We start from the raw sequence: 20,543 nt of genomic DNA on the forward strand, positions 1-20,543 counted from the left end.
AACTCCCCAGAGTCAACCCTGTAACCACCTCTCAACAGTTTAAAAGTCTCAATCATATCACTTCTCCTTCTTCTATCCACCAAACTCTGCAGTCCACATTCCCTTAGCCGATTCTCATAACTATTCTTGTACAGTCCTGAAACCATCTTTGTCATCCGTCTTTGTATCCTTTCCAGTTAATTTATCCCCTTCAAATCCTGGGGACCAAATCTGAGAACAATAGTCCAAGTGTGGTCTGATCAGAGACTTATACAACGGAATGATAACCCTCTTATCTCTGCAGGTCAGTGTCCTTCTCATAATTGCAGCAATCCTCTGTGTTACCTTCACCACCTTTGCAATATATCCCCTAAACTTCATGTTTCTATCAATCATCAACCCCAGATCTCTTGTCTTCCCTACTTCCTCCAGTATAACTCCTCCCATAGAGTATGCAGCATCCCATCGATGTTTCCCAAACCTCAAGACCTTACATTTTGCTGCATTAAACCGATATCCCCATTCATTTGCCCATCTATCTAGCTTATTCAAATCCTCTTGCAGGGCTACCACATCTGCATTATTACTAATAATCCTTCCCAGCTTCGCATCATCCACAAACAACTGAATATCCCCTTGTAGTAATAAAAAAAAAAAAAACACTGAATAAGGTGACTGTCTTTATGGTTTTAGACTTGGAAGAAGTTTGCTTCAAGATATGTATATACATACATACATACATACATCTTCAAGGCCTACCTTTCCTAATTGGGTTGTGGAGGCAGCAGCTGCAAGAGGAACTTCCAATGGTCACGATCCTCTGCCACCAAGCTCAGGTGTTCTGGTGGAATTCCCAAACGTGTCAACCCAAGGTTTTGGATATAATCTATCCAGCGAGTCTCCTTGGTCTTCCACGTGGCCTCCCACCCTCTGGCTTGGCAAAGAGGGCTGCTGAGGGAGCCTCTCTTGTGGCATTCTGACCAGGTGCCTGTACCAACGTAACTGTGATCTCTCAACACGGAGAAGCAGCTGTTGAGTATTGAGGGTTTCCCAAATTGCAGAGCTTCTGACTCCGTCGAGTCTTGTTATCCCTGCAACCCCTCGAAGGAACCTCATTTCAGCCGCTTGGATTCGTGTCTGCATTCTTTCGGTCATTACCCAACTCTCATGACCATAGGATTACGATGGGGACATAGACTATATTGAAGACAGCCAGCTTTGCCTTCTGGCTTAACTCTCGCTTCAATACTACTGAACAGCCAAGCTCCTGCAATATTGCGCTTGCTGAGCAAATTCGAGTATCTAGCTCTACGTCCCACTTTCCATCACTCGTGAATATAGACCCAAGGTATTTAAACTTCTCCACCTGCCTCAGTGGGACTCCACTCACATGTAGAATGCACTGAGATGGTTGTCTTGAGATGACAAATGTTTCAGTTTTGGCCACACTGATCTTCATTCTGGCTTCTGCACAAACAGCTACAAACCTATACAGGGTCTGCTGGAGGACATCTGTGGAAGAGCTAAGCAGAACTAGTCATCTCCAAAAAGCAGACATCCAATGCTACATCTTCCAATTCTGACACACTCACTGCCTCGGCTGCACCTATCAATCTCTTCCATAAATATTATGAAAAGGAGGGTGACAGAACACACTCTTGGCAGAGACTATGAAAGGTTCAGACTTTGTGCTGTTTACCCTGACACAAAACTCTGGGCATTCATGCTGGGACTTGATGGCAGCTAATAGTTGGCCATCCACTCCATACTCCTGTACTACTTGCCAAAACTTATCCTGAGGAACCCAGTCATATGCCTTCTCCAAGTCTACAAAACGTGTAGACATTCTTGGCATATTCCCAAGATTTCTCAAAGAGCCTTAAAGTGAAGATTTGGTCAGTTGTGCTTCTACCAGGATGAAAGCCACATTGTTTTTCCTGGAACTTTGACTCAACTATGTTCCTGCACCTTTTTTCCAAGCACCTAGCATACACTTTCCCAGGCAGGCTGAGCAGAGAGAGATGCCATGATAGTTGCTGCAATCCCTCTGGTCTCCCTTCTTGAAGACTGGTATTATTATGCTTGTTTGCCATTGCCTTGGTGCTTGCCCAGATATCCAAGCAGCCTAACACACTCGAGTCAGCCAGAGAACACCGTCTCGATTTAAGGCTTTTAGCATTTCGGGACGAATTTCATCATCACCAGCAGCCTTGCCCGATTTTATTGCTAAATGGACCTCTTCTGCTGTGAGACTAGTCATCGTCCCGATCTGCACCTCTTGGATGGCCACAACCGCTGGTTCACCTGGGTTAAGAAGGCTCTCAAAGTATTCTCTCCATCTGTGGAGGATATCCTTCTCGGTTGTTAAAAGTGCACCATCAGAGGCCTTAATTGCCCTTGCTGTGCACGATTTCCTCCCTCGAAGGTGGCGGATGGTCTGCCAGAATACTTTGTTTGCATTTGCATAGGATGAGTAATCTTTCTCCAAAGGATTCCCAAGACTTCTCCTTTGCTGTCTTTACTGCCTCAGCAGTAGCTTTTCATGCCTCAGTATACCTGATATGCGTTTCATATCAGGTGACCTGACCCTAAGCCATGTAAGGTAGGCCTCCATTTTTGCCCGGACAGCTTGTTGGACTTCTTGATTCCACGAAGGTGTCCTTTTCTCACTGCCCGTCGCCATGCCAAGCCGCTTTCCGCCACAGAATGAGAGTGCAGAGGCAGTGACAGCTGTTCTGAACAGCTTGAGAATCTCTTTGAACCTGGAGGAAATGTCATCTGCAAAATTCTTCCTCACAGCCTCATTTTCCAGTGCCTCCCATTTCACATAGGTATGCTGCTTAGGCCTACCAGCGTTGATAGTAGCATCTGGTTTCTGAAGCCTTAGAGTGCAGACAACAGGGTGGTGGTGGTCATTTGGCAGTTATGCCCCTCTCCTCACATGAACGTCCAACACTGAGGAAAATAGGTCTGCTGAGAATATAAAAAAAGTCAATCAGAGACCTTTGTCCCTGTATCAGGTATGCTTATGGGCTTCTCGGTGCTGAAAGAAGGTATTCATTATGGACAAGCTGTTAGTATAGCAGAAGTCCAATATTTTCAACCCATTCACGTTAAGGTCAGTGTCGCTGTTCCTCCCAACCACACCCCTCCACATCTGATCATCTGTTCCAACATGTACATTGAAGTCACCCATTAGCAGGACTGATTCCATGTCTGCCAGCCTATCAAAAGCAGCATCCACTTCCTCTAGGAAGGCAGAGTATTCTGACTCCAGATTAGGTGCATAGGCTTGCACCACAGCCAAGTCATGGTTTTTCATCTAGAGCCTTAACACACATACCCGTTCCCCCAATGGGATCCACTCAACAACACAGTCTGACAGCCAGGGGCTTGTGAGTATCCCCACACCCACCTGAGCAGACATTGTCAGGCTCACACCATAATAGTAGAGCTTCCACCCCTCATCGAGGTCGACAGTTCCAGAGCCTCTCCTCTTGGTCGAAGAAAGCCTGACTAAGTCTTGCCGGTAGTGCTTGGCTTTCTCGACCAGTTCCAACTCCTTCTCTGTCAGAGAGAAGATGTTCCAGTTGCCTAAAGCCATAGTCTGATGCCGTTGTCATTTCCGTCCTTTTGTAGAACCATTTCTTTGCGCTACCCCTAAACACCTCCCCGAACAGGTAGTGACCCCATTGATGGTGTTTCCTCTAGCAGAGTGCTGAGGAGTGGTGTCTAAGGGAGACTATAACATATTTTTCAAACAGGTCCCTCTGCCTAAAACCTGAACACGCTTGGTAACCTGCATGATGGACGATGCAATATGACCATTTTTTGATGACCCGACCATGTTACAGTGTTTGGTAATGTCTTGTTATGTCAATAACAAGATAGGTAATGTTATATATGTATATATATATTTTTTTTTAAAAGAAAAATTTTCCTTGCCACTAGCAATATTTTTTAGAAATAATTGGCTTAACCATGTGCTGTGAAACTCAAATACACTGTCCTAATGCAAGTTCTACCTAGAATTTCAGAGGGTCTGTTGGGTGAGGCATGCAAAAAAAAAGCATGAATCTCTTTAGTAACAAGGTAGATTTCTTTCAGCTAAAAATATAACAAAAAAGAATTTCCATGATGTATAATTTTATATGTATGTATTTTTTACAGATGTTTTAATTCTTTGTGACATTTTTTCCCTATTAACTGGCAAAAAACCCAGCAGTTGTGATTTTATAAAATGACTACATCTAGTGACAGTTACCTGGATGCTAGTGATGTTCTAGCAGCAGCCTTGGAACAAATGGATGATATAATAGCAGGTGAGATGAGTGCAAGTTAGAAAATAAATTCAAAATTTTATTAGAAATTAATTTTTGAATTCTGCTGTTAACCACCTATTTTCTATAATGCTTAATTTCTACTCTGTTAATTCAAAATTAGATGCAGTAGTATATAAATGTTTCTGAAAGATCATGGTAAAAAGAAAAAAAAGCTCTTTCAACTTTTATTTTAACTCCAATTTAGGGCTGCAGATATATTGCAGTAGTCTTAAATTCATAATCATCATAATTTCTTAATATTTTGAAAATTTCTCAGTAGCACAGTCCAGGATATTTCTGCTCTCCAATACTATTAAGATTTGAGTACTTTTCTGCCAACAGTTTTTTCCAAATTGTTCTATTATTTGCTAGGTCTGTAATTTGATCAATTACTTCTTGTTCATCTGTTCTCTTCCATTTCTTTCCTTACTAATCTTCCATTTCCTATTCTGTTTTTATTTCATTTTTTATGTGACTCCAATCCATTATAGCTTATAATCTTATACTACATTAGTACTATGGGTGGGCTAAAGTTTATATATATATATATATATATATAGCTATTTATTAAATTTTATTATTTACTATTTTTTATGTAATCTAGGAACTCTGTTCTAGAGACTAAACATGGAACTTTTTAAAGACATTTTCAAATGTACATACCCATGACGTCCTAAAAATGGTGCTAAAACAGATCTCTCTATCATGCCAGTGGTGACTTTCCTCTTCTGGAATGCTGTCAAACAACTTATCTGCTATTAAACTCCATGTGTGTGTGTGTCCATCAGAGGAACTTGCACTGAATATGATGGGAAGGAAGAGGAGAAAATGGCTGTGACCGTTTTCACAGAACAGTGCGGATCTATACTGGAAAGTTGAAAAATATTCCAGAGGAAGGCAATGGCAAACCACCTCTGTACCTTGCCAGGAACATGACAAAAATGAGAAAATACGATATGGTGCTGGATGGTAAGACCCATGGGCCTGAAGGCATCCAACATGCAACTGGGGAAGAACAGAGGGCTTCCACAAGTAGAACTAGTTTTTATGATGTGTCCAGGTCTAACCCGGAAGGAAGCTTGGTCACGGATGTTGCTGGTTGGAAAAGGGAGGCTTCCTGTTTCACAAAAAACCACAAGATTGGAACTTAGAATGTTAGAGGTATGAACCAAGGTAAGCTGGAAATAATAAAGATGGAAATGGAGTGCAAGAAGCTGAATATATTGGGAATAAGTGAACTTAGATGGACAGGAATGGGCCATTTTCAGTCAGGGGACTATATGGTGTATTACTCAGGACATGAGACAAATCGAAAAAATGGAGCATCTTTCTTACTCAGGAAAAAGATGGATAAGTATGTATTGGGTTATAATCCAGTGAGTGACAAAATCATTTCTCTCAGAGTGAGTGGACATCCAATGAATATGACCATCATTCAGGTTTATGCACCTACTACAGAGGCATCAGAAGAAGACATTGAAGAATTTTATGGCATGTTACAAGAAGTGATAGATGCAGCACCAAAATGAGATTTATGGCTACTTATTGGAGATTGGAATGCAAAAGCGGGAGAGACTGAGGAACAAGGAATAACAGGTTGTTTTGGTTTGGGTATTCGTACACTGCAGGGAAGAGACTAGTTGAGTTTTGTGCAGAAATTCTTTGTTTGTTGTAAACACCTGCTTTAAACAGCACAAAGGAAGATTGTACACATGGGCATCACCTGATGGACAACACAGAAATCAAATTGACTATATACTTGGACAAAGAAGATGGAGAAGTGCAATTCAGTCTGTCAAGACTTTTTCAGGTGCAGACTGTGGAACAGACCATGAGTTATTAGTGGCTATGATACATGTGAAACTATGGAAACTGAAAACATCACAAATGTCTATCAGATATGATCTTGGAAACATACCAGCTGAATACAATATTAGCATACAGAACAGTTTCAACACACTCAATTTGTGTGAAAGAGAACCAGATGAACTATGGGAAGAGATTAAAGATATAATTAAAACAGAAGAATATCCCAACAGTTTGTAAGAAGAAGAAGTCCAAATGGCTGGCAGAAGATGCCATCAAAACTGCTCAGGAAAGGAGAAATACGAAGGCTACAGGAAATTTGCAGGAAGTACGACATTTGAATGCAGAGTTTCAACAAGCCAGAAGAGACAAGGAAAAATACTTTAACCAGGAATGCCAACAAATAGAAGACCAAAACAAGAAAGGAAAAACAAGAGATCTTTTCAAAAAGATTAGAGAACTAACAGGAAAGTTTAGTGCCAAGGTGACAGTATTGAAAAGTAAACAAAGGATATCTTACAGAAGCTGCAGACATCAAAGAAAGATGGAAAGAGTATACAAGATCTTTACAGAAAGGACTCCAAATTACTGAGAAATTTGAAGAGCAGAATTATACACAGGAACCAGTACCAGTGGAGAGTGAAGTGGGGACTGCAACAGATATCCAGTAAGAAAGCACCAGGAGGAGATGGAATATCCATTGAGCTGCTCAAAGCCCTGGGAGAAGAGGCAGTTAAAATTTTAACAGCTCTATGTCAGCAAATTTGGATCACAACTACATGGCCTAGAGAATGGAAAAAATCAGTTTATATATCTTTATTGAAGAAAGGCGATGCAATAGAGTGCAAAAATTACAGAACTATAGCATTGATTTCTCATGCAAGTAAAGTCTTACTTAAGATCATTCAGAAAAGACTGGAACCATTCATGAAGAGAGAAATGCCAGATGAACAGGCAGGATTTCGAAAAGGCAGAGGAACAAGAGATCAAATTGCCAATGTGAGATGGATAATAGAAAGAGCACAGGAATATCACAAGAATGTCTACCTTTGTTTCCTTGACTATAGCAAGGCTTTTGACTCTGTAGATCATGTGAAACTGTGGAATGTGTTAAGAACAATGGGAGTCCCAGAGCATTTCATTATCCTTCTGAGGAATCTTTATTATGAACAAGAAGCTACTGTCCTAACAGATCTAGGAGAAACTGAGTATTTCACAATAGGTAAAGGGGTGCGATAAGGATGTATTTTATCTCCATACCTGTTTGACTTGTACAGCGAATACATTTTAAGAATGGCAGGGCTGGAGGAGTCTTCAGTTGGAATTAAAATTGGTGGAAAAAATATTAATAATTTGAGGTATGCAGATGATACCACCTTGCTAGCAGAGTACAAAGAAGATTTGAAGGAACTTATTATGAAAGTTAAAGAAGAAGGTGCTAAATATGGTCTTAAACTTAACCTCAAAAAGACAAAAGTTATGGCAACATGTAAACTTAATGATTTTGAAGTAGATGGGGGAGAAAATGGAAGCAGTTAACAATTTTGTGTTCCTAGGATCTCGAATTGATAAAGATGGTTATTGTACTGAAGAAGTTAGAAGAAGATTATTACTAGGTAAAACAGCAATGACAAATTTAAGCAAGATCTTTAAACATAAAGATATTAATATTAGCCTCACAACAAAAATCAGAATCGTGAAAGCAATGGTATTCCCTGTGGTACTGTATGGATGTGAAAGTTGGACCCTGAGAAAAAGTGAAAGAAGAAAGATAGATGCACTTGAATTATGATTTGGAGACACTTACTAAGAATACCATGGACTGCAAAGCAAACCAATAAATCAGTGATAGACAGAATAAAGCCAGATTGCTCCCTTGAAGCTATGATCATCAAGCAAAAATTGTCATACTTCGGACATATTATGCGAGCAAATGACAGTCTGGAGAAGATGATGATGCTTCCTAAAATTGATGGAAGCAGGAGAAGAGGAAGACCAAGAATTAGATGGGTGGATGGAGTTAAAGAAGCAACTGGAGTGCGTTTGGAGGTTCTGAAAGACATGGTAGGGACAGATCGGAATGGAGAGTGTATGTTAATGGAGTCACCAGGAGTCGGAAACGACTTGATGGATCATAACACACACATATTAAGGATGCAAAAAATATCAGTTAGTGCAAATTGCTAACAGAATTTCTGACTTACGAGGGTGGTCTGAAAATTTCTCGCCTCAACCATACATGGCAACACTATCACCAAGATTTTTTTTTTTTTTCTAAGTTGGTACATCTGTCATAAGCATCCATGTGAAATTGCAAGTCATTCTATCAAGTAGTTTGTTTTATACAGCTATCTGAAGCAAAAGTGTTGTCTGTATCTCTTGAAATGGATAAAATTGAGTATCATTCAGATATAAAATTCTTTGTAAAAGAAGATTTAACACCAAAAGAAATTGTAGGATATATAGGATATATTTTGCATGAACAATTGCAAATGAAAAAGCTTTGCATAAGATGGGTGCACGCTTGCTCACAGCAGATCAAAAACGCACTCACATACAAATCTCTGAACAATGTGTGCTTGAAACATTTTTAAAAGAATAAAACTGATTCTGTGCATCAATTTATTACTTGTGGATGACACTTGGATTCACCATTACACACCAGAATCCAAACAGCAGTCAAAACAGTGGACAGAAGTCAGTTGTTCAGTGCCAAAGTCAGTTCCATCAGCAGGAAAGGTCATGGCATTGGGGTTTTGGGATGCTAAAGGCATTTTTTATTAATTATCTTGAAAAGGGTAAAACAATAATTGGGGAATATTATTCCGATCTTTTAACCAGACTACACAAAAAAATTCGTGAGAAAAGACCTGGTTTGCAGAAGAAAAAAATCATCTTTTGTCAGGACAATGCACTGTGCCTACAAAGTGTTTTGGCACTGGGAAAATTAAGGGATCTGCACTATGAATTGTTGGAACATCCACTCTATTCCCCAGATTTGGCTCCCTCTGACTTCTATCTCTTCCCATAACAAAAACTCTTCCTCACTGGTCAGCGTTTTTTTTCGAATCAAGAGGTGATTGCAGTTGTAGAGGGGATTTTGCTGATATTACTGAGAACCTCTACAGGGACAGGATAATGGTGCTGGAATAAATGTATTAGTTTTAAGGGAGATTATGTTGAAAAATAAAAATAATTTAGAAATTATAAATTCGTTTTTTTATTGTTAGGCCAAGAACATTTCAGATCACCCTCGTACTTAGTTGTTCAACAAGAGTCTGGCATTAGGAAATTCATTAAGAAAGGAAAATTCCAAATCAGTGTTGACAAGCTTTTGTCAGTTTTAGTATCAGGTGTGAGGGTGGAAGCTGGTTAGAGAATATTGATAAGAATTTTTCAATTGGACAGCATAGGCTGTTTGTTGAAGGACAGTCCTGTTTAATAACCTAATTAGATTTTATAATAGGATGACAAAGATTTTTGACAGAAGAGATATTTATATGGTAATATTTTTAGATTTTACAAAAACATATAATAGAGGAAAATAGGGGAAAAATTGAATCAAGTAACGACATTTAAGTATCTAGGAAATGTGATTAGCAGTGATGGAAGATGTAAAAGTGACATAAAAGCAAGAATAGTCATGAGAAGAGATGCCTTTAATAGAAAATGGAATTTATTCAGAAGTAAAATGGACAGAAACCTAAAGAAAAGACTAATAAAATGTTATGTGTGGAGTGTTGTCCTCTATGAAACTGAAACTTGGACTTTGAAGAAAGAAGAAATTAAGATTTCGGAAAGCTTTGAGATGTGAATTTGGAATAGGATGGAGAAAATCAAATGGCAGATAAAATAACTAATGAAGAGGTCTTAAAAAGAGTAGAAGAAGTCTGTTAAAGAGAATAAAAAGAAGGAAAACTGGATTGAACATATTCTGAGAGGAAATGGAATCATCAGAGATGCCAACGAAATAAAAATAGACGGAAAAAGACCCAGAGGAAGAGTAAGGAAAACAATGCTAGACGACATGCTGAATGGAGACAGGTACACAACCTTGAAAGAGAAGACTCAGAACAGAAGAGAGTGGAAGGAAAGTTTTTGCTACTAAGAGAAGAACCTGCTCAATTGCAGAATACATAAGAAGAAAAAGTTGTGTATAGGGAGAATGATGTCTCAAAGGAAATGAGTGACAAGCAGTATACCACAGGATTCCATTTTATATACTGATGATATAATTCAGGAGTTGATATTTAGTTGTGTGCAGATTGCTACAATTGGAAGAGTAATGACAGAGAGAACTGATGTGATGCTGCTACAAGAGAATTTAAAATGGTTGATACTGTGGACAGGGGGATAACAGTTCACTGGTGCCAAGTTTAACATCATGCATTTCTCTGACTAAGGGATATGGGATGTGGTGTTCTGTTCTTTTAGTATAGTTTTATAACAGGTGGTGAAGGAGAGCAAGGAATCTTGTAATCATGCTTGATGGAGAATTAAAATTCAGGGAACACACAGGAAAAAAAATCTTACAAACTTACTGAGGCATTAGTGTATCCATAAATGAAAGGCATTTGTTTTATCTATTAATGCAGATGGAGCTATTCTCCTACAGCCGATAGCACACATAATATCACGTGCTTTCATTTGAATTGTTCTTCTCTTATTTGTGTTTTCCTATAATTGTATTAACAATGGCTATGAAACTTAGCTGCAAATTTTACAAATCAAGACATTTAAAGTAAGTGATTCCATTATTAATATGTTATGATTTATTATGTGATATTATTTCAAGGTCTCAGATGAGTCATAAAAATCATCACAAAAGGCCAAAGTATTTATATTTTCACTATATTATTTCAGGAAATTACAACGTACTAGGATATACATTAAAATAAATTTTAATATATTTCTATATTTTGGCAACGTCACGCTGCCATTTTCAAGAACTTAGGTACAAGATACGTGCACGCAGGCACAGCAAAAACAATAAATGAGTAAGAAGAATGAAGCTATTATTTCTCCTAAAGTCCTGATGGTGCCCTCTAGCGGGCGATGTTGGTATTATTGGGCGATTGGGCTGAAGGTCTTCTGGTGTAGGTTTCCCAAATTTGAGGAAGCCTCATGCAGCCAAATTTGTTGAGGTTTGGCTCGTTTCTTAGGGCTGAAGCTGATTCTATGAAAAGCCTTTCATATCTGTATTTGCTACGGTGTATTATCCTGGCTTTTTTCCACCGTATTCTATGGCAGGTATCCAGAGCATGGTCAGCAAGACCAGAGTGGCTGTATTGTTGAAACCGGATGTAGTCCTTGTGTTCTGAAATTCTGATATTTGCTGTCCTGCCTGTTTGGCCAAAGTAGGACAGCTTACAGCTGCAAGGGACCTGGTACACACCAGGTATGTCTAGGGGGGGAGGTTGGTCTTTTGCTGAGCAGATAAGGGATGCCAATTTTTTATATGGTTTGTAACAAGAAGTTAAGTTATGTTTTTTTAGGATTTTTGTGATTTTTTCTGAGGTGCCTCGGATGTAAGGAATGGTGATGGATTTAGAGTAATCCTTGTTGTGAGGGGGAGGGGGGGTTGTGGTTTACTGGTTTTAATATTTTTTGGATTTTTCTGGGGGGGGGGTAGCCATTGGCTGAGAACGTGTTGAGGATGTGGTTTCGTTCTGTGGTTAGGGCATTGTCATTTGAGCAGATAAGTTTAGCCCTGTTGTATAGTGTCTTAATGACTCCATATTGTTGTGAGGGGGGGGGGGGGATTGTTGGTGAATGTATCTGCCTGTGTGGGTAGGTTTTCTATATACTGAGAAAATCAAGGTTCCATCAGGCTGGCGGGTGACTAGTGTGTCTAAGAAACGGAATGCAGTTGTTTTTTTCCTCTTCCAGGGTGAATTTGATTCTGGGGTGTTGGTTGTTTAAGTGTGTTAAGAAGGAGAGAAGTGCATTGGAGCCATGTGGCCAAATAGCAAATACATCATCTACATAGCGAAGCCAAATGGTTGGTTTTTATGGGGCAGAGTTCAAGGCTTGCTCTTCAAAAGTCTCCATATAAAAGTTGGCCAAGGGTGGGGAGAGTGGAGAACCCATGGCTGTCCCCTCTATTTGTTTGTAGAATTTTCCTTGCCAAACAAAATAGCCTGAGTTCATTGTGAACTGAAATAGGGCTCTGATATTGGGAGGAAATTTAGCTTGGATTAGCCCTAAGGATTCTTTGAGAGGGACATTCGTAAATAAGGAGGACACATCAAAACTGACCATTATGTCAGTGTGTTTGAGTGTAAGGTTTTCTATGCTGGCTTTGAAGTGGGCTGAGTTTTTTATGTATGAAGGTGTGTTGCCAGTATAGTGTGAGAGAGCTTTGGCCAAATGTTTAGCTAGTTTGTATGTGGGGGAATCAATGCCATCCACTATGGGACGTAATGGCACATTTTCCTTGTGAATTTTTGGGAGTCCATAAATACGGGGGGGGGGGTATTGAGTTATATGGTTTTAGTTTGTTGGTGATTTCCACAGGCCAAGAAGTGACCTTCTTAAGGAGCCTGTGGAGTTTTCTCATTTGTGAGTTGGTGGGATTGTATTGGATAGGGAGGTAAGTGGCACGATCTAACAATAGAGATTTCAGCTTACCTGTGTAATCTTTTTGGTTCAGCAATACATCATCATCATCATCATCATCATTATCAAATTCCTGCCATGTACCCTCAATGGGTGTACAGGATATGACAGTACTACATGAAAAAATTACATCATTACTAACTTCCTATCTACAATTTTCCTCCAAATCAGTCTGTTACTTGTCAAGACTCCAATATTATCAGATCTTATATTTCTATCGTCTAAGGCACTTTGTACCGTATCAATCCACCTATATCTTGGTCTTCCTCTGGGTCGTTTTCCTGCCAACCTGGCAGAGAACACTTGTTTTGCTAATCTTTCCTCTCCCATTCTATTTAAGTGACCATACCATCTGAGATTAGCTCTGCTAACGCATTCTTGGATGCTGACAATGTCAAGTTCTTTCCTAATATCCTCATTTTTAATATGATATTGCCATTGATGCCATCTGTTCACGCCTCTAATCTTTCTCAGGACTCTCATATCTGCGGTCTCTAGTCTTTGGTCAAGTGTTTTACTTCTGACCCAGCTCTCAGATCCATAAGTTTAAATTGGTTTGAACACTGTCTTATACAGCTAATTTAGTGTTCCGACTAATTTCTTTCTTATTCCATATGAATTTATTCAATTGACTTCCCACAATACCAGCTTTGCTGATTCTGTTGTCTATTTCTATATTTAGTTTACCATCTTCAGTAAAAATTGTGCCTAAGTAGCTGAAATGTTTTACTTGTTCCACAGGTTCTCCATTCACAACACAGTTGACATTTTCAATGATTCTGCCTATTTTCATTGTCTTTGTCTTTTTATTGCTGACCTTCATACCTTATCTATTACAACAGCTATTCAATTTAGTCAGAGAATCTTGCAGACTTGTAGTCTGCCAATGATAGCTCTCGCTTATGTGGTCGGACTATACTTTCTCTCATATTCAACTTTCATGGTTCCAAAACAATCTTTGTCACATATCTCTGAACTCTCTTTAATGTTTCCTTATTGCTTACTTTGGTTATTTGAAAGACCTGGTTTCAAATCCTGTCTAGGATGCAAAGAACCATAAGGATTTTTGACTGAGGGTGAGTTAGTCTATCTCACACAGAGGTATAAAAGTTTTTTGCCCTACACTAGCAGACAAAAAAATTTTATACCTCTGTGTGATTTCATTCTTTTTTTTTGTTGGCTACATATCGAAAGAACTCCCTAGGATTCATTTTGGCTTCATTAGCTAACTACTGCTCACATTTCACTTTTTCTACCCTTAATCACCAAGTCACCCTCCTTGCCTGTTCTTTGTAATCCTCATGGAATTGATTATTACCATTTCTCTTATGCTGCCTCCATAATGCATTTTTCCTCTGTATCGCATACTTAATCTCTTCATCCATCCATTTCAAACCTACCTTATTTAGCCTTCTGGCCCTTGGAATACATTTAGACATTGCTTCTACTAGACTTCTACTACCTAAGCTGCATTGATCTCCTTTCCAGCAAACTCCTCCTTCTATGCTACACCTGCTAGCTATTTTTATCATTATATTTTATATAAATTATATTCAAGGGTGGTCTGAAAAGTTCTGGGCCAATGAAAAAACGAATTTATAATTTCCAAATTATTTTTATTTTTCAACATAATCTCCCTTAAGACTAATACATTTCTTCCAGCAATGCTCCAACTCCATTATCATGTCCCTGTAGTGGTTCTCAGTAAGATCTGCAAAATACCCTTCTACAGCTGCAATCACCTCTTGATTCAAAGGAAAACGTTGACCAGCGAGAGAGAGTTCTAGTTTTGGGAAAAGATAGAAGTCAGAAGGAGCCAAATCTGGGAATAGGGTAGATGTTCCAACAATTCATAGTGCAGATCCCTTAATTTTCCCATTGCCAAAACTCCTTTGTGGGCAGGTGGTGCATTGTCCTGATGAAAGATGATTTTTTTCCTTCTGCAAACTGGGTCTTTTCTTATGAATTTTTTCGTCTAGTCTGGTTAAAAGATCGAAATAATATTCCCTGGTTATTGTTTTACTCTTTTCAAAATAATCAATGAACAAAATGCCTTTACCATCCCAAAACATTGATGCCATGACCTTTCATGCTGATGGAAGCGACTTTGTCTTCTTTGGCTCTGAACAACCGGCTTCCGTCCACTGTTTTGACTGCTGTTTGGATTCTGGTGTGTAGTGGTTAATCCAATTTTGCAATTCTTCATGCAAAATATGTCCTACATATTCTTTTGAAATGCCTATAGTCTCAGCAATTTCATGCACTTTGGTTCGCCAGTCATCTGATACCATATCGTGCACTTGATCAGTGATTTCTGGTAGTGTTACACTTTTTGGATGTCCTTCACGTGGATCATCTTCGAGGCTGGTACGGCCATGTTTAAACTAGGCAGTCCATTTTTTAATTGTCAAAATTGAAGGAGAAGAGTGCCATGAACTTTTAGGAACTTCAAATGAATTTCTTTTGGTATTAAACCATCATCATCATCATCATCAAATTCCTGCCATGTACCCTCAAGGGGTGTACAGGATATGACAGTACTACATGAAAAAATTACATCATTACTAACTTCCTATCTACAATTTTCCTCCAAATCAGTCTGTTACTTGTCAAGACTCCAACATTATCAGATCTTATATTTCTATCGTCTAAGGCACTTTGTACCGTATCAATCCACCTATATCTTGGTCTTCCTCTGGGTCGTTCTCCTGCCAACCTGGCAGAGAACACTTGTTTTGCTAATCTTTCCTCTCCCATTCTATTTAAGTGACCACACCGCCTGAGATTAGCTCTGCTAATGCATTCCTGGATGCTGACAATGTCAAGTTCTTTCCTAATATCCTCATTTTTAATATGATATTGCCATTGATGCCATCTGTTCACACCTCTAATCTTTCTCAGGACTCTCATATCTGCGGTCTCTAGTCTTAGTGTATTAATTAGTATACCGACTAATTTCTCTCTTATTCCATATGAATTTATTCAATTGACTTCCCACCATACCATCTTTGCTGATTCTGTTGTCTATTTCTATATTTAATTTACCATCTTTAGTAAAAATTGTGCCTAAGTAGCTGAAATGTTTTACTTGTTCCACAGGTTCTCCATTCACAACACAGTTGACATTTTCAATGATGCTGCCTATTTTCATTGTCTTTGTCTTTTTATTGCTGACCTTCATACCATATCTATTACAACAGCAATTGAATTTAGTCAGAGAATCTTGCAGACTTGTAGCTGATTTATTTAGAAGTATAACATCATCCGCATAAAGCAAAGAGCTGACATTAACATCTCCAATTTTGATATCAGGTTTAATACCACTTTCCTTCATAATGTGATCCATATAGATAATGAATAACAGAGGGGATAATGTACATCCTTGTTTCACACCAGATTTAACATTAAACCATCTTCCTGTACTTCCTTCAATTCTAACTGCTGACTTACAACTCAAATAAAGACTAAGTATTGCTTGATATAATGCCCCATTGACACCATATAACTGCAGCATATTGAATAGCTTCTCTCTTGGCACCTTATCATATGCCTTTTCCAAATCGACAAAACTTAAATACAGATCTTTGTTATATTCCCATGCTTTCTCGACTATTTGTCGTAAAGTGAAGATCTGATCCTGACAGCCTCTATTTGGCTTGTTCTTCACCAAGCTTTTCTTCCACAATTCTTCTCAACTGTTTCTCAAGTATACTTGCATAGATCTTGCCAGGAACACTCAGTAGGGAAATACCTCTGTAATTCTCGCATTCAGTTTTATTTCCCTTTTTATATATGGGTACTATGAGAGCTCTATTCCAATCATCGGGAATTCGTCTCTCTGTCCAGGCTTTCTGAACTATGCAGTGCAGCCACTGTAAGACTTTTATACCACCATACTTCAGCATTTCTGGTCGATTATCATCTACTCCTGCTGCCTTTCCACATTTCAAGCCTTTGATGGATTTTTCTACATCAAGTATGGATATGTATTCCTGACTGCATGCCTCGTCAGTGTTTTTTATCACTGTGCTGTCATCACTGCTTGTTTCATTTAGCAGTTTTTCAAAGTAATTACTCCATACTTCAAGGATATCTTTTTCTCCTGTTTTCATCTCATCTGTATCATCTCTAATTCCTTTTACAGCACTCTTTCCTCCATTCCTAAGCTTCTTCAACAACCTCCAGAATATTTTGCCACCTTCTTGATATTTATTTTCTATATTCTTGCCAAAGTCCTCCCATGACTTTTGTTTAGCTAGTTTTACACACTGTTTAGCTTTCTTACATTTGTCTGTATATTCTGTAAGAGTAAAAGCTGACTTATTTGCCAGGAACTTTTGATATGCTTTCTTCTTTTCCTTCACTGCCTCTTTAACTTCCTGTGTCCACCAGGGAATTCTGATTTTTTTATCCTTGCACACAACCTCACCACATGCCTCTCTGGCAGAATCAATCAATGTTTTCTTCAGAGTTTGCCACTGAATCTCCAAGGCTTGATTTCTGTTCTCAATCTCTTTCATTTTCTTTTCAATAATCTTTCTGTATTTTAGTCTACAGTTCACATCTGAGAGCTGCTCAACTTTTATTCACTTTAAAACTTTCTTACATGTTATTCTTTTCAATATGAAATTCAATTTTATCCTGCTCAAGACTAAATAGTGATCACTTCCAATTTCAAATCCTCTGTACACTCTGGTGTCCTGCACCAGGGAGAAAATATCACTATGAACAATAACATAGTCAATGAGACTTTTCTTATTCCTAGCCTCTTCTCTCCATGTGAATTTGTGCACATTTTTATGTTGGAACATGGTGTTAGTAATAACCAGTCCATGTCCTGAGCAGAAATCCAACAGATATTTGCCATTATTATTAGCTTTGCTCTTTTCTCCAAATTTTCCCAAAATATTTTTGTATGTCTCACAATCATTTCCTACCCTGCTATTTAGATCCCCAACAAGGACCAACTTTTCCTTTTTCATTGTGTCAGTTGCTTTTTCTAAAGCGTCAAAAAATTCCTCCACTTCTACCTTAGTAGAACCTTCTGTGGGACCATAGGCACAAATAAGTCTCATTGTCCAGTTCCCCATTCTCATATTTGCCCACATTACTCTACTTGAGGCTGACTGCCATTCAAGAAGATTAGCCTCATATTTTGTGTTGAATACTATGGCTACTCCTTCTTTTCCTTGATTGTCATTGCCTGAATATAACATTTTGTATTTATTGCTCAGAAAGATCTCACCAGTTTTGGTCTTTTTTTGTTTCAGTCACCCCTATTATGTCGATCTGGTACTTATCTAATTCCTCGGCTAGCTCCATTTCTTTGCCATTCAGGCTTCTTACGTTGATAGTACCGATCTTTAACTCTGGTGATGTTGAGTTGGGGTTTGTTTTCAGATTTGTTCCGGTAGCTGACCTTTCGCTGTTCGCCCTGGTTCCCTGGCGAAAACAACGGGCGTCTTGTTTAACTGGGCGACGCCCCAACCGGCATGAAATTTTGTCATGTTGTACCATCATTTTTTATTTTGGTTTAACCAATAAGAATACAATTTGGTCGGCTAAATCCCAAATTGCCAGCCCATCCTCGTTCGTTCAGTATGAAAGTAGATACCCAACAGGGTGCACCACGAGAAGGTGAGGATTGGACATTAGGTCAGAAGCCGTTCGGTTCTCCGCATTGCTTGAAAGGCTATGTGGAGGTCTCCTCTAAGTTATACAGCTTTGACCCTTCTTTTACAAAGAATTTTATAATCACGCAATACTCAATTTTATCCATTTCAAGGGATACAGACAACACTTTTGCTTCAGACAGTTGTATAAAACAAACTACTTGATAGAATGAGTTGCAATTTCACATGGATGCTTATGACAGATGTACCAACTTAGAAAAAAAAAAATCTTGCCAATAGTTTTGCCATCTATGGTCGAGGCAAGAACTTTTCAGACCACTCTCGTATATATATTATAATTCATTCTTCTTCTTATTATTATTAAAATAATAATAAACCTTCTTGTATCACTTATAAAATGCATGAATTCCTTCTTTACAGGCTGATAAACACACTGATACATATGTAGTTAATATATTTGCTTCTACACTGGCAGTTATACAGGGTAAAAATTAGCCATAGCATTAATAAAAGGTTATCAATTGACCAAATCCTCAAATAAACATGATGTAATATAATATAATAAGCGATTGTGGTAAAGTACCCACAGGCTAATATATGATGAGTGAGATATTTGCCTGTCTGACTGGTGAGCTAGAACGAAATTTTCAAGCCCTTTATTATTATTATTATTACAAGACACCTGCAGGGAGTCCACAGACTCATCGAGAGAGGGCACCTACTCTACATCTCTCTTTCTCTCTGTCTCCACCACTCAATCCACCAACTAGAACTAACTGCAACTACACCAATGCCATCGACCTTCCACCACCACTAGTATTTCCATAGACAATCACAAATCCATGCCCGCAATTTGATTGAAACCCGTAGCCCTTTGGCTGCAGAGCGGATACACTAACCAGGCTGGCCTTTATACAGGGATTGACAAATCATGCAAAATCCTATTTGCTCTGTACAAAATTTACTTGTCCCCTTCCAATTTTTTAATATATTCCAATAAGACAGCTGGTCCTTATAGAATTCCACCAGTTGTGTTCAAGAGATGTGCTCCTAACACCTGTTCTCTATTCACTAATATTTGTAAATTTAGGGACACAATAACACACATGGTGAACAGATTATTTTATTAATTACTAATAAAATAAAACTTGACGTTTCGACCCCTGTATCGAGGTCATCATCGGAAGAATACAAGTGTATAAGGAACCAAGCTACATGCTCATGCCCTGAATACCTGTAAACTAAATCCACATAGTTAATTAATCCTTTTCCTTAGCCTGTCCTCTAGTGATAAAAAAAAAAAAATACTAATAATAATAATAAATAAATAAATAAAAAATAAATGATAAAAAAAAAAAAATAAATAAATAAATACAACTACAATAAACTGCTAAAGTTCTCATGTATTAATATTCTTCTGGATAGTTCTGATTGTTATAATATGATTTCTTTCAGTTGCTGTTGAATGTTACAAACACTTCACCAGGTTGTCTTCTTGTAGTTGGATTTTTCAATGGCTAGTTTAGGTTGTTATACAGGTTGTATATGGGTCTTCCACATTCTTGAAATGGTTAGGCCATCATTTGTGTTGAGATTTGGGTTGTGTTTGAGCATTTCACATTAAATTTTCTCTCAAACCAGGTTTTGGTGCAGTGTAGGGACTTGGTATTTTTCCAATCAATTCTGTGGTATGTTTGGAATGCGTGGTCAGAAAGGCCGGTTTTTCCAAAATGGAGGTATTTAATGTGTCGTTTGTGTTCGTCTTGTCTGATTGGGATAGTTCGCCCTGTTTCCCCTATGTATGGTATGTTACATGTGCATTGTTTTTTGTATATCCCTGGGTGGGCTAGGTGTGGAAGAGGATCGTTAGAAGAACTGAATAGGTGTCTTAACTTATTTGGGGGTTTAAAGGTGGTTTTAACGTTGTATTTGTGTAGTGTTCTGTCTATTTTTTCAGGAATGGCAATAGCATTCTTGAAATAGCTTGGTTCCTTATTCGCTTGTATTCTTCCGATGATGACCTCGATACATGGGTCGAAACGTCAAGTTTTATTTTATTAGTAATTAATAAAATAATCTGTTCAACACGTGTGTTTTTGTGTCTCTAAATTTACAAATATGAGTGCTGATCACCATGTAATCTTAAAAGAAAGAATCTGTTCACTAAACTGTACTCAGCTGGCAT

At 38.4% G+C, this 20,543-nt stretch overlaps 1 protein-coding gene across 1 annotated transcript in view; it reads left to right on the plus strand.

The window, feature by feature from the left end:
• LOC150092525 (liprin-beta-1-like) overlaps positions 1–20,543 on the plus strand; it is a 494,640-nt gene that overhangs the window by 29,064 nt on the left and 445,033 nt on the right. The window contains exon 2 of the mRNA XM_090414366.1: positions 4,150–4,301. Coding sequence (XP_090270492.1) covers positions 4,220–4,301 — 82 coding nt within the window. The 5' untranslated portion in view covers positions 4,150–4,219. The remainder of the gene's footprint in view (positions 1–4,149; positions 4,302–20,543) is intronic.

The sequence above is a fragment of the Typopeltis vanoorti genome, chromosome 25 (genome assembly GCF_054136105.1).
Source record: "Typopeltis vanoorti isolate ZY-2024b chromosome 25, IOZ_Tvanoo_1.0, whole genome shotgun sequence".
NCBI classification, from domain to species: Eukaryota; Metazoa; Arthropoda; class Arachnida; order Uropygi; family Thelyphonidae; genus Typopeltis; species Typopeltis vanoorti.